The 12818-nt window shown below is 41.3% G+C and overlaps 1 protein-coding gene across 1 annotated transcript in view; it reads left to right on the forward strand.

Annotated features, from left to right (window-relative positions):
* Window positions 1-705: 705 nt before the first annotated feature.
* ENTPD1 (ectonucleoside triphosphate diphosphohydrolase 1) overlaps window positions 706-12818 on the forward strand; it is a gene marked incomplete at its 5' end in the record, with an annotated part of 39136 nt that continues 27023 nt past the window's right edge. The window contains 2 exon segments of the mRNA NM_214153.1: window positions 706-833; window positions 10556-10673. Coding sequence (NP_999318.1) covers window positions 706-833; window positions 10556-10673 — 246 coding nt within the window.

Below are 12818 nucleotides of genomic sequence, written 5' to 3' on the forward strand. Positions count from 1 at the left end.
TAATTTGGGAAGCTGAGAGGGGAAGAATGAGAATGGAGGGAATGGGGTAACCACTCCATCTCTTTTTCACCTCTGATCAAAGTAAATTTACCTTTTATAGAATTCTCCTTCTGGAGCTTTTTAATGTCCCATGATGGTGAGAGTATAAACGCGATAGTCAAGATGATGTGAATGGTGAAATGTTCAAAACTCCACAGCCCCTGTGCTGTTATGCTGTTACCAATTACTTCACATATAAGTGTGGTTGAAGTGCAGGGGTTGTGTCAAGCCAAGAAAGGCCACGAAACAGAAGGGTTTTGATGTTTGATGATATCTTCTGAATGCTTTTTAACATAGTAATTACTCTTGGTAGATTTTAAAAATGCAAATGGTATCCTTGTTTTCTTTGTTACTTGAGCTTTGATAAACTTATGTGACCTATTAAACTGCCAGTTTGGGATTTTTTTTCCCCCTCCTCATCCCATGTCCGATCACTGATCTCATTCTGCCCCTTCTTCTTACCACAGCCACTGAGTCATTCTGGCCCTCAACACAGCACAGAGACATCCTTTTATTCTTATTTCCTACTTATTTTGCAAGTGCATCATGGACCAGACTTCTCTATCTTTGCTGTCTCCAGAAAGTCAGCATAAGACCATACAGAAGGGGAAGAAAAATAAATGTGTGTTGATTTCTTATTGATATTTTCTCTTCTTTTGGTTTTAGAGTCTGAACTGAAGACATTTTGCTCCAAAAACATACTGGTCATCCTTGGCTTCTCCTCCATCATTGCTGTGATAGCATTGCTTGCTCTGGGGCTGACCCAGAACAAACCATTGCCAGAAAATGTTAAGGTAACTCAAACCCATGTGTGTAGTGTGTGTTTGTGTGTGTGTGTGAACACGTGTGTTTGAGGGGCCCTGAGTGGGACCTGGGAGGAAAGGGAGGTTATGGTAAACTAGAGCATCCAGGAGGGACTTTTCAGAAGCCCAGGAACAAGTCAGTCTCCTTTGGACTAAGAGAGTAAAGTGGCAGCGAATGTACATTTTGGAAAAAGGAATGACTTGAATCAGTTAGTGATGGGAAGATAATTGTCAGCAAATTAATTAAATCAGTATTCCAACAGAGACAAATGCTTTATCCATCACACGCAGACCTCTGATAGCCAGTGCTGATACTCTACAATCTAGTAGTATCTCTGCTTCTTACTCTCATTGTTTCATTGTGGAAACAATGACGTCTTTGTTTATTGGACACTGCACTCTTTGTTCTTCTTACTCCATTGTTATCACTGTCACCAAAATAATAAAATTTATTAGATAGCTAGCTCCATATACATTGTGGAAGTCAGAGATCCCCATCTCCAAAATATTCAAGGGATCAATTTTTAAAAATCACTTTTAAAAAAGCCCCCATAGAACATATTTATGTATCAACTATAGTAAGTTGCAGTGAATTCATGGATGGACAAATTTCTTATGAAATGGACACATTTGAAGAGCTAAGTTAATATCATTAAAGACAGTTAAGGTCATTTACTGTGATTTATTTCTGCTTCCTTTCAAATTCATCAAAGTAAAATTTCAAAGACATGAATATCTCACAAGTATCTTATAATATGGCCATTATTTTATTTAATCCATTAATTTAAAAGCATGTGGTAAGTTTAAATTTATATTGTGAATACACCATCTTAAACTTTCATTTGAATTATAGTAAATAAATCTACAGGGGCCCAGATACCAGTATGCTAACGAAAGCATACATACACATGGGTGGTGACATATCTAGAAGTTGGCTACAGAGTCCCTGGAATACATATGCAGAAGTATATTTTCTTGCAGTTTATACTAAATTGTGATCCTGGAAAGATGGATGCAAATGCCAGCCCTCTGAAACTATTGCTACCCACCCAAATCATTTGCTATATAGAAGAGGTCTGGATATTACACTGGCATCTGTTTGCCACACACATTCATCCCAGTGGGGCTGTGCACAGCAGACCCTTTGTCAGTACAGATGGCTGATACTATCTCATTGTTAATGGTCTTTTGCCTTTTAATATTGAGTGAAGTTGGCTTTCTTGGCAAAACTTCACTCACAGTTGAAGGCTCATGACATCTTGGTTTTGCTATTTGTTTATCAGCTTCAAAAGTACATGATCCCCTTCTTGATTTGACCTTTTTTACATGTTTATTATTGCATCATTGGAGAGGAAGACTGCCTAGGAGGCAAAATCCACGACAGACTTGGGCTCTGTGTTCCCAGTGAATACTTGTGGTCATGGATGACCTTCTGTCATTCATGATGGTTGTCTTCAAGAATTGTGATTCTGTGATGCTGTGCTGGGCTGGAAAATTGAACAAGGTCTTTGGCATCTGAAGTGAATCTTTATAGCAATGTTACTGGTTTATTTTAAACAAAGATCATTTTATACATGCCAGTTAGCCATTTGTTGAGGTTATACACTAATTTTAATAGGATTCCTGGCATATATTGAGGGCAAAATATTTTAGGTGCTTGTCTCTGGTGATGGCTTTAAGCTGGGTATGCTGTCCAAGTTGAAAGTTATTAGCTAAATGCAGCTCTTTCAACTTAATTAAAATCGAATAGCTTCCTGCGGCTGATGGACCACTAAATTGGACAATATGGACATAGAACATTTCTATTGCTTCAGGAAGTTCTATTGGACGTTACTGCTTTAGAGTAATATAATATCTCTGAAATTATCCAAAACTAACATAATAAAGTGTATGATAAAACATTTTATAAAATCTATAATGAGGAACAATAAGACTTTCTTGTGTAGCTTATGAAGTCTACTACCAGGATCACCCCAAATATCATGAGGTATTAAATTTTTTTTTTTTTTTTTGTCTTTTTGCCTTTTCTAGGACTGCTCCCACGGCATATGGAGGGTCCCAGGCTAGGGGTCTAATCGGAGCTGTAGCCACCAGCCTACGCCAGAGCCAGATCTGAGCTGTGTCTGTGACCTACACCACAGCTCATGGCAACACCAGATGGTTAACCCACTGAGCAAGACCAGGGATTGAACCCACAACCTCATGGTTCCCAGTTGGATTCGTTAACCACTGAGCCACAACAGGAACTTCATGAGCTACTAAATTGTTTTGAGTTAGTTTGTTTAATGTATTATTTCCTTCCAAGTATGATAATTTAAAAGATAACACTTATTGAGATTTTTGTACTTGGTGCATTTGTTTTAAAAACACATAACACCAGGAGTTCCCATTGTGGCTCACTGGTTAACGAATCTGACTAGCAGCCATGAGAACCACAGGTTCGATCCCTGGCCTTGCTCAGTGGGTTAAGGACCCAGCGTTGCCGTGAGCTGTGGTGTAGGTCACAGATGCGGCTCAGATCCTGCATTGCTGTGGCTGTGGTGTAGTCCAGCAGCTGCAGCTCTGATTGGACCCCTAGCATGGGAACCTCCAAATGCCACAGGTGTGGCCCTAAAAAAAAAGCAAAACCCTCCCCCCAAAACAAAATATAACACCATCTCTTTGTTACTATATCTTATTCAGCATCTCTTTATTCATTTGTTCATAAGTTTATGTATCAATAGTTATTTATCAAGTATCTGTATCAGGTACTAGGCTATACAATTGGGAAGCCAATATAGATGTAATTGAACTTACTGTCTGGGGAAAGACATTTAATAGAGACATAAATTATTAATTACAGCTGTAAAGAGTGTCAGCAAGTAAAGGTTTTGGGGGCCAAGAAAGTGTTTTCTGAAAAAAATGACATTAACAATAATATCTGAAGGATGATTAGAAGTCAGCTGGGGACTAGATGAGTAAAGAATATTTCAGACAAAAGGAAAGCAAGCACAGGACTCTCACAGCAGAAAGTCGTTGGATACCTTCTGGAAATTGGACGGAGAGGGAGAGTGGCCATGTGTTGGTTAAAGATGGTAAGGGAGGTAGTGAGGGCAGCGCCTTGCATCAAGGCATTAAGGAGATAATGTGAGAGACAGTTAGACTGACCAGATCTTAGTGATCAGATTCCTTAGAGGGCCTTTTCTGATAAAGAGGAACACCTTGGGACAGTGACGTTAAGAAAAAAAACAACCTCTGTGTGCTTCTGTTCAAAGAGGGTGGTGGCCATAAGCCTCTCTTGGTTCAGCCTCATACGTGGGAAGATTTTGAGCTGTCTACCACTTCCTCTGATTATTCATCCCTGTCTTATTGCAGGGATAATTATTCTGCCTGCTCAGAATGTGACATAACATGGGTCATAGATCCATACTGCCTGGGTTTAAACCTCAGATCTGCTCTTAGAGTCACAAGGTATAACGTCTCTGAACCTCAGTTTCTCCATTTCTAAGACACAACTGATCATTGATAGCTCATAAATTACTATAAGAATTAGGTGGGATAAAGTACATGCAGTGTGAAGGGTGGGACAGGATGCTGACTCACTGCAAATACTCAGTGGTTGATAGCTTGTTATGAGGTGATAATGATAATACTTAATCATCTTTGCAACTTGTCTGCCTGGTGACAAATCGCCACTTATCTTTCCCTGTCCTCTTCTCATCTGACTTTCCCTCCACTAGCCCAAGTTCAGGTCAGCCCTCCAGTCCTGAAGATAGCCATGTAGGCATTTAATTACACATCATGGTAAATTTTATCTTTAGAGGAAAAATACAGGCCCTCTGAGACATGCATTAGGAAGGTAGACTTGAATCTGAGAAGGTCAGGGAAGACTGGGATTGTGGGCGAAGGGCTTTCTGGGCAAAGGTTCTGGAACAGAAGCCTATGGCCAATGGGGAACTGAGAGCAGGCTAGTGTGTGGGCGGGTGTTTTCTGAGTGAGGAGAAGGTTGAACATCCCACCTCTGCAGAGCCAGGAATAGAAGTATGTCATGTGACATTCCAGTTTTCTCTTTCTTTTTCCATTGAGGGAGACTTACTCAGAAGCCTGGATATATGATATTTGCACAGGTAGAATTATTTCCATCCAAAGACAGGGTCTGTCCCACATCCACATGGCTTCCAGTCTCCCTGAGATCAGGCTCTGTTGCTGCCACGTTTCTAGGTCTTCACCAAGGACCCTACACTGGTGTCTCATGAACCAAGTAAGATCACTTCTGCTGTCCCTCTTTCTAGACTATTGCTTCTGTTCACTCAGCATAGCTCATGAAGATCAGTTATGGTTGATAAAATCACGTGAATGATTAAAGACTATTTTTTTTTTTTTTTTTTTTTTTTGCTTTTTAGGGTTGCACCTGTGGCATATGGAGGTTCCCAGGCTAGGGGTCGAATTGGAGCTACAGCTATCAGCCTACACCACAGCCACAGCAATTAAGGATCCGAGCCGAGTCTGCAGCCTACACAGCTCACAGCAATGCCTGGATCCTTAACCCATTGAACTAGGCCAGGGATCAAACCTGAATCCTCATGGATCCTGGTCAGGTTTGTTAACTGCTGAGCCACAGAGGGAACTCCCTAAAAATTATCTTAAGATAAAGTTGCATACACAGTATGAGTACAACTATATAAAATTACTATGCATTAAAAAAGACCAGAAGGAAATGAAAATAATGGTAATATCTAGTTGGTGAAATCTTAAATATCCTTTTTTCCTTTCCCCTTCATTTTTGTGTTAAGGGCCACACCCACAGCATATGGAAGTTCCCAGGCCAGAGACTGAATCCTAGCCGCAGCTGCAACCTACACCACAGCTTTGACAATTCTGGATCCTTCAACCCACTGTGCCAGGCTGGGGATCGAATCTGCACCTCTGCAGCAACCCAAGCCACTGCAGTCAGATGCTCTACCCCCTGAACCACAGCAGGAACTCCTTCCCTTCATTTTCTAGATGTTATTTAATAAACTTTTAGTACTCTTACAAGAGAAAGTAATATTGAAATAGTGATATTGGAGTTCCCGTCGTGGCACAGTGGAAATAAGTCCGACTAGGAACCAAGAGGTTGCAAGTTCGACCCCTGGTCTTGCTCAGTGGGTTAAGGATCCAGCATTGCAATGAGCTGTGGCATAGGTTGCAGACGCGGCTCAGATCCCATGTTGCCATGGCTCTGGCGTAGGCTGGCAGGTGTAGCTCCAATTCGACCGCTAGCCAGGGAACCTCCATGTGTTGCAAGTTTGGCCCTAAAAGGACAAAAGACAAAATAATAATAATAATAATAATAATAATAATAATATCAAGGGAGTGTCAGATCTCCTCCTCACTACTCAAATCTTTGATTTTTCTTTGATGTGAAGGACATACTTATAGGGCTTTTAGAAATATTTTAAATATGAGCACAGACAAACACTGGGTCCATGTAATAGCATGGCAGGGCACTGCATTTCACAAAGCATTTCTGTAGAGTAGAGATTTTATTATAAACAGAATTCTGTTGTCACTGAGACGGGAATGCTGGCTCACAGGAAGTTAAGCAGGTTTCCTCACTGTTACACTTGCCCGAAGCAGTCCCTTCCCAGTGGGTTTGGGCACCCAGGATGAGGAGAGAGCATGCATCATCCCCCAAACTTCTGAAGATTACTTCACCCAGGTCTTTGCAGGCATGGTGTTCTCTGGAACATCCTTTGGAGAATGTGGTGTGGGGAAAGAGCAAAAGCTGGTGGCTCCCAGAGCTCCAGGTAGATTGGGGGAGGCATAGCTCTCTTCAGTACCCATTCAGCAAGTCCTACCAGTCTGGACTCAGTTTTTCCTATAAAATAAGAGGATTAGAGGAAATGAACTTCTAGCTCAAAAATGGGCCAGCTATAAAAAAAAACAAGTAGATATGCATATAGTTTTGTAACAATGAAAGGCAAATTTTCCAAATGTTCAAACTGAGAATTTTCAGACAGTCAAGCTTTATCCATCCCTAAAGCAGCAAGCAATGCCAGTTTTTTATTCTGGAATCCATTTTGGAAGACAAAAACCATTTGGTACAATTGAACAGGTTAGCCTTCCAGGCTGCTGTATACAAAAGGTGAAATGCCTTCAATTCCTGTCTTAAAGTGTGCTAGAGCACACCCACCCTTCTCAAGCACTTGCCAAATGAAACGTTGTAAAAGTTTTCATTGTTTGGCCACTTCACTGTGTAAGGACTAAGAGGAACAGGCTGATAGGAGCAAGGCTGGTTCCTTTGCTCTACTGGAAGAGTATCTAGTAGGCAGAATAAAACATCCTGATTCCAGATAAAGGCTGCTTGCGGCTGCTGCCTCTAGCTAGCTTTTATCATAATGCCTCTGTGGTTGAAACATTTTCTGGCAGGAAGAATTCAGGGGCCCTGCTATGGAACAGCAGGATTTTCTGCTGTGTAATCCCTGAGGCTCTTTCTCTACCCCGGGAGGTTTCCCATGGGTTCAAAGGCCCCAGACCTCAGTTAGACTCCCCTCTGCCCACAACGGTCACCACCTAAGCCAGTTATTGGTTTGATCTCACTGCAAGCCTGGTTTCAGAGGAGTCTGTGCTGCTTCCTTCTTTGCCATGCCCAAAGCAAGCATAGGCCTTTTTCTTTATAAGGGCATAACACTGATTACCACAGGGAAGCCCCACTGTGCGGAAGGAGTCAGAGAATACTGTGGAGGTTATGGAAGGTCAAGGATTCTCATGCATCAGCACAGTAATACTCCCTGGTGGTGAAATGAAAGAAAGCTTAACACCTCAATCAGCTGTATGTTTAGCCATCCCTAGTGGTCCAAGGAGGTCAGCTGAATTCTAATTCTTGTCATTTTTTCTTCCTGGAGGTTCTTAGGTCCTTCCCAGGTGATAAGACAAGATGAGGGCATCTATGTAGAACAAATACTGCATTAAGCATTATCAAGCGACAGACCACACTGTGGGAGCCACAGCTCATATGAGCAGCAAAGTGTGACTATAGTAGTTGCCTCACACTTGAGAAGTATCTCCATGGTTTTTCTTCCTTTTGCTACTTCATTTACTTTCCTCCACATTTCTCTGCATGTAGTATAGGGATGACAGATAAGTGCCCGAGCCGTGATACCCTCCTCATAAGCCTCATAAGGCAGATACTGTTATTCAGTCATGACTTTTTTTTTCTGATTAAACCGAGGGATGTCACCAAAGATGAATATTAATTGATCAAAGTGGGCATTCAGCAGTCTACTCCTGGGTAAATATCCAAAAGAAAGGGGAACGTAAGCCCACAAAATGATCCCATGAATGTTCCTGCAACTATATTCCCAGTCATCCCAAATTGGAAAAAACCCAAATGTCCATCAACAGTAGAATGGATAAAAATATAGTACATACTTACCCATTCTAAATGTAATAGTTTGCATCTACCAACCCCAAACTCCCCATCCATCCCATTTCCTCCCCATTCCCCCTTGGCAACCACAAGTCTGTTCTCCATGTTCGTGAGTCTGTTTCTATTCTATAGATAAGACCATTTGTGCCATATTTTAGATTCCATAAGCAGCATAGGGAACTATATCCAGTCTCTTGGGGTAGAACATGATGGAAGATAGTATGAGAAAAAAAATGTCCATATACGTATGACTGGGTCACTATGCTATACAGTAGAAATTGACACAACACTGAATCAACCATACTCCAATAAAAATAAAAATTTTAAATAAAGATAAAAATAAAAAAATAAAAATAGAGTGCATGCATATAAGGAAACACTCTACAGCAACGACAAGGGACAAACTACTGATAACACACAGCTTGAATGCATCTTAGAAACTTGGAGACATACTGGAGAGTGAAGGAAGTAAGACATCGAGGGGGTATACTGCGTGAGCTCATTTATTGCAGTTCAAAAACAGGCAGAACTCATCCAGTGATGAGAAATCAAGACTGGCTATCTGTGAGGGAAACTGGCTGAGAGGGGCACTAGGAAACCTCCTGAGGATTAGAAAATGTTACATATCTTGATTTTGATGGTGGTTTATGTGGATATGCACGTGTGCAAAAATGCATCAGGTTGCACACCTAAAATTTGCACACTTATAGTTATCCGTCATTAAAAGTCCTTTAAAGGGGGGACCTATTTGAAAACTATTATCCAGCCCTTGCTCCTCTATTCTTCTTTATAAGGAGCACGAGGTCTTAGGTCTGACTCTGATCTAAATCCAGGCTCTGTCACTTATTCATTTTGTATCTTGAGTAAATACTGCTTAACCTTTTTGTACTTTAGTTTCTCATCTGTATAGCGGGGGATGAAAACAGTATGTACTTTACAGCACTGATCTAGAGGTTAAGTCAGATAATTATTATAAAATACTCCCACACAACACTTGCCTGGTGCATTTAACTCCCTCATGAAATGTGATGTGGTGACTTTGTTCTTCCCTTTTCTTCTGACTACCTGGTTCTTTCTCATATTGTCCCTTTACCTTTCCTCTTACCCCTCCTTCCTTCCTTCCTCCCTCTCTCTCTCTCTTTCTTTCTTTCTTTGTCTTTTTAGGGCCACACCTACAGCATATGGAGATTCCCGGGCTAGGGGTGGAATCAGAGCTGTAGCTGCTAGCCTATGCCACAGCCGCAGCAATGCTAGATCCGAGCCGAGTCTGTGACCTACACCACAGCTCACGGCAATGCCGGATCCTTAACCCATTGAGCAAGGCCAGGGATCAAACCTGCATCCTCATAGATGCTAGTCAGATTCATTTCTGCTGAGCCACGACAGGAACTTTCCCCTTCTTTCTTACTTTATTCATCCTTTCATTGCCTTCTATACCTAAGAGCCAAAAGCATGAAGTTAAAGTACAATTTATAGTTACATTTGTAATTAGTATATTCTATGTCTTTCTTCTAGAGCTCAGGCCATATACCAGACCAATTAAATCACGTGTCTGGGAGTAAGACACCAGCATCAGTAGCCTTTGAAAATTTTCACATGATTCTGGAGTTCCTGCTGTGACTCAGTGGTCAATGAACCTGACTGGACATGCATACAGAGTTGGGAACTGCCAGATTAATGGTTTCTATTCCTTCCATTTTGTCTCAGCTACTTCAGTATATGGTTCTGAATCTTGGCTACAATTTAGAATCACCTGAGAAGCTTCTAATACAATGGATGCTCAGGCCCTACCTTACCTGGCTATTTTTGTCTTTTTTTTTTTTTTTTTTTTTATCTTTTCTAGGGCTGCTCCCACGGCATATGGAAGTTTCCAGGCTAGAGGTTGAATCGGAGCTGTAAGCCACCGGCCTACGCCAGAGCCACAGCAACTCGGGATCCGAGCCGTGTCTGCGACCTACACCACAGCTCTTGGCAACACTGGATCCTTAACCCACTGAGCAAGGCCAGGGATCGAACCTTCAACCTCATGGTTCCTAGTCGGATTCGTTATTTTCCACTGAGCCACGATGGGAACTCCTTACCTGACTATTTTTAATGTGCAGCCAACATTGAGAGCCACTGTTCTAGAGGGGTTGGTGTCCTAGTGGATCTTGTGATCAGCACAACTCCAGGCACTCACTCCACCCTAAGCCAACCCCACTGTGAATTAAAATACTTTCTTCTCGTGTTTTTGAAAACCACTATCTTTGTCTCCTTTGTTGCAAGCAGAATATGGAGAATAATGATGTAATGCTGATAAGTTCTTGCTTTGTTTTGCCTTCAGTTTGGGATTGTGTTGGATGCAGGCTCTTCTCACACGAGTTTGTACATCTATAAATGGCCAGCAGAAAAGGAGAATGACACAGGTGTGGTGAGTCAGGTAGAAGAGTGCAAGCTAAAAGGTAAGATGAAGAAAAAGGGAGGGGAGAGCCTAAGAGGCATGTGGCAAGTGAAACACATGAGAAAAAGGGAGGCCAATGAGAACATAGTGGTGCTGCTATTGTTGTTATCTTATTATTATTATTATAAAAATAGCATTGAAATCAGTAATGATCAAGCCCTCAAAAAATAAACAAACTTTAAAATAATTGAGTCATAGTAGCTCCCACCAACAGGACACTTCTATGTGCCATGTGCCAAGTACAGAAAATTCATTATTTTATCCTCACAATCTCCCTTTGAGGAATGTATTATTATTCCCATTTTTTAAAAAATGAGGGCACTGAGTTTGAGAGAAGTTACTTGAACTAGTAAGTGATAGAACTGGGGTTCAAACTGAGATTTGCCCAAGTTTAACCATTGGTTATAGCATTAGCAAATATTTTCTCTCAGTAGGTTATTTTTTCATTCTATTGCTAGTTTCCTTTACTGTGCAAAGATCTGTCCACTTTTAAATCCATGTGTTTAGGTTGTCAAAGATGAACCTGCTTCAGAACCACCTGGGGCGTTTGTTAAAGCATAGATGCTAGGTCCCACCCCAAAGTTTCTGATTCCATAGGTCTGGGATGTGGTCTAAGAATTTGTATTTCTGACATGTTCCCAGGTGATATTGGTGCGGCCGGTCCAGAGAATTTCTGCTCTTAATCTTTGCCCTCCAATCTATGGCTTGGAAGAAATTTTCAAAAGCCTTTCACTTCTGTATAGGCAGGCAAATTATAGGCTCAGGGCTGGAAAAAGGACCTCATGGATCACTGAAATCTTGTTTTCCTGAAAAGGAAGCAAAAGCCTGAAAGGCTAGTCCCTTGCAAGTAGGAACAGAACCAGGACCAGAATCTAGGCTTCCTAATCGCACTCCAGGCTTCCTGCTACTCTGAGTCACTGAATTGCATGTTGAGCTTTTTTCCTAGTTTTCTTTTAAGGTCACAAGTTTAGAGTTGTTACTCTTCCTACTCCCTCTGATCTAACACTCCCGCATACACTAAATGTCACCGTACCACACTGTCATCTTTCTGACCTTTACCTCTCCTGGTCTTTAGAACCAGGGGCCCACTGTTTATTTCTAATTGGACAAGTAAACTAGGCCCCAGAAGATAACTGACTTTTAGTTTAGTGTCCTGTAGGGTCCTCTGATTTTCCTAGTTTGTCAAGAAAGTAGTAGATAGATGTTTCTGAGAGAGAAAGTCATTCTACCCAGTAGCCTGATGTCCTCAGCCTTTGTCCCCATCAATTCAGAGATAATCCTCCAAAATTTTTAAAAATCCAAATCCTTTATTTTTTTGCTGCAACCATGGCATGTATAAATTCCTGTGCCAGGAACTGAATCCCAGCTGCAGCTGCAACCTATACCACAGCTGCAGCAATGCCGGATCCTTAAGCCATTGTGCCACAGCAGGAGCTCCAAAATCCCTCATTTTATTGACTTCTCTTTAATTCACTGCCTTTCATTTCCTAAAATGTTGTTGTGATGGCATAGCAATATCTTTGGAGACTCATCCCATGTGTGTTTGGCCTAATAAATATAGTAATTTTCCCCTCTCAAAAAAGAGAGTTCTCTAATTCAATATTTAAATAAAAAGGTGAATTGAAAGCAATTAGTTATTGAAGGCCAGACTTTTGAACCAAAACAGTAACCTGATAACTTAGAGCTGATTTTCTTATTACAGTTAAGTAAAGAGGCTGTTTAAAATCTGGTAAATGATATAGATGAGATGTCTGGATCTTTATTTATTTATTTTATTTTACTTTTTTTAGGGTTGTACCCACGGCATATGGAGGTTCCCAGGCTAGGGGTTGAATCGGAGCTGCAGCTGCTAGCCTGTGCCACAGCCACAGCAGTGCAGGATCTGAGCCTTGTCTCTATAACCTACACTGCAGCTCACAGCAATGCAGGATCCTTAACCCACTGAGCGAGACCAGGGATCGAACTTGCGTCCTCATGATACTAGTCAGGTATGTTTCTGCTGAGCCACGACAGGAACTCCTCAGGATTTTTATTGTTAAAGTAAATCCTTGCTATAAAGCACTGAGAGTCTAGATGTTTATTTTAAAGTGAGCCCAAATTTTTAAGTGTTCACTTCAAAAAGCTAAAGGAATCTTGGCTCTAATCC

The sequence above is a fragment of the Sus scrofa genome, chromosome 14, assembly GCF_054392235.1.
Source record: "Sus scrofa isolate SSC_HxYL_T2T_F1_AM1 chromosome 14, Sscrofa_HxYL_maternal_Yorkshire_Landrace_v2.0, whole genome shotgun sequence".
NCBI lineage: Eukaryota > Metazoa > Chordata > Mammalia > Artiodactyla > Suidae > Sus > Sus scrofa.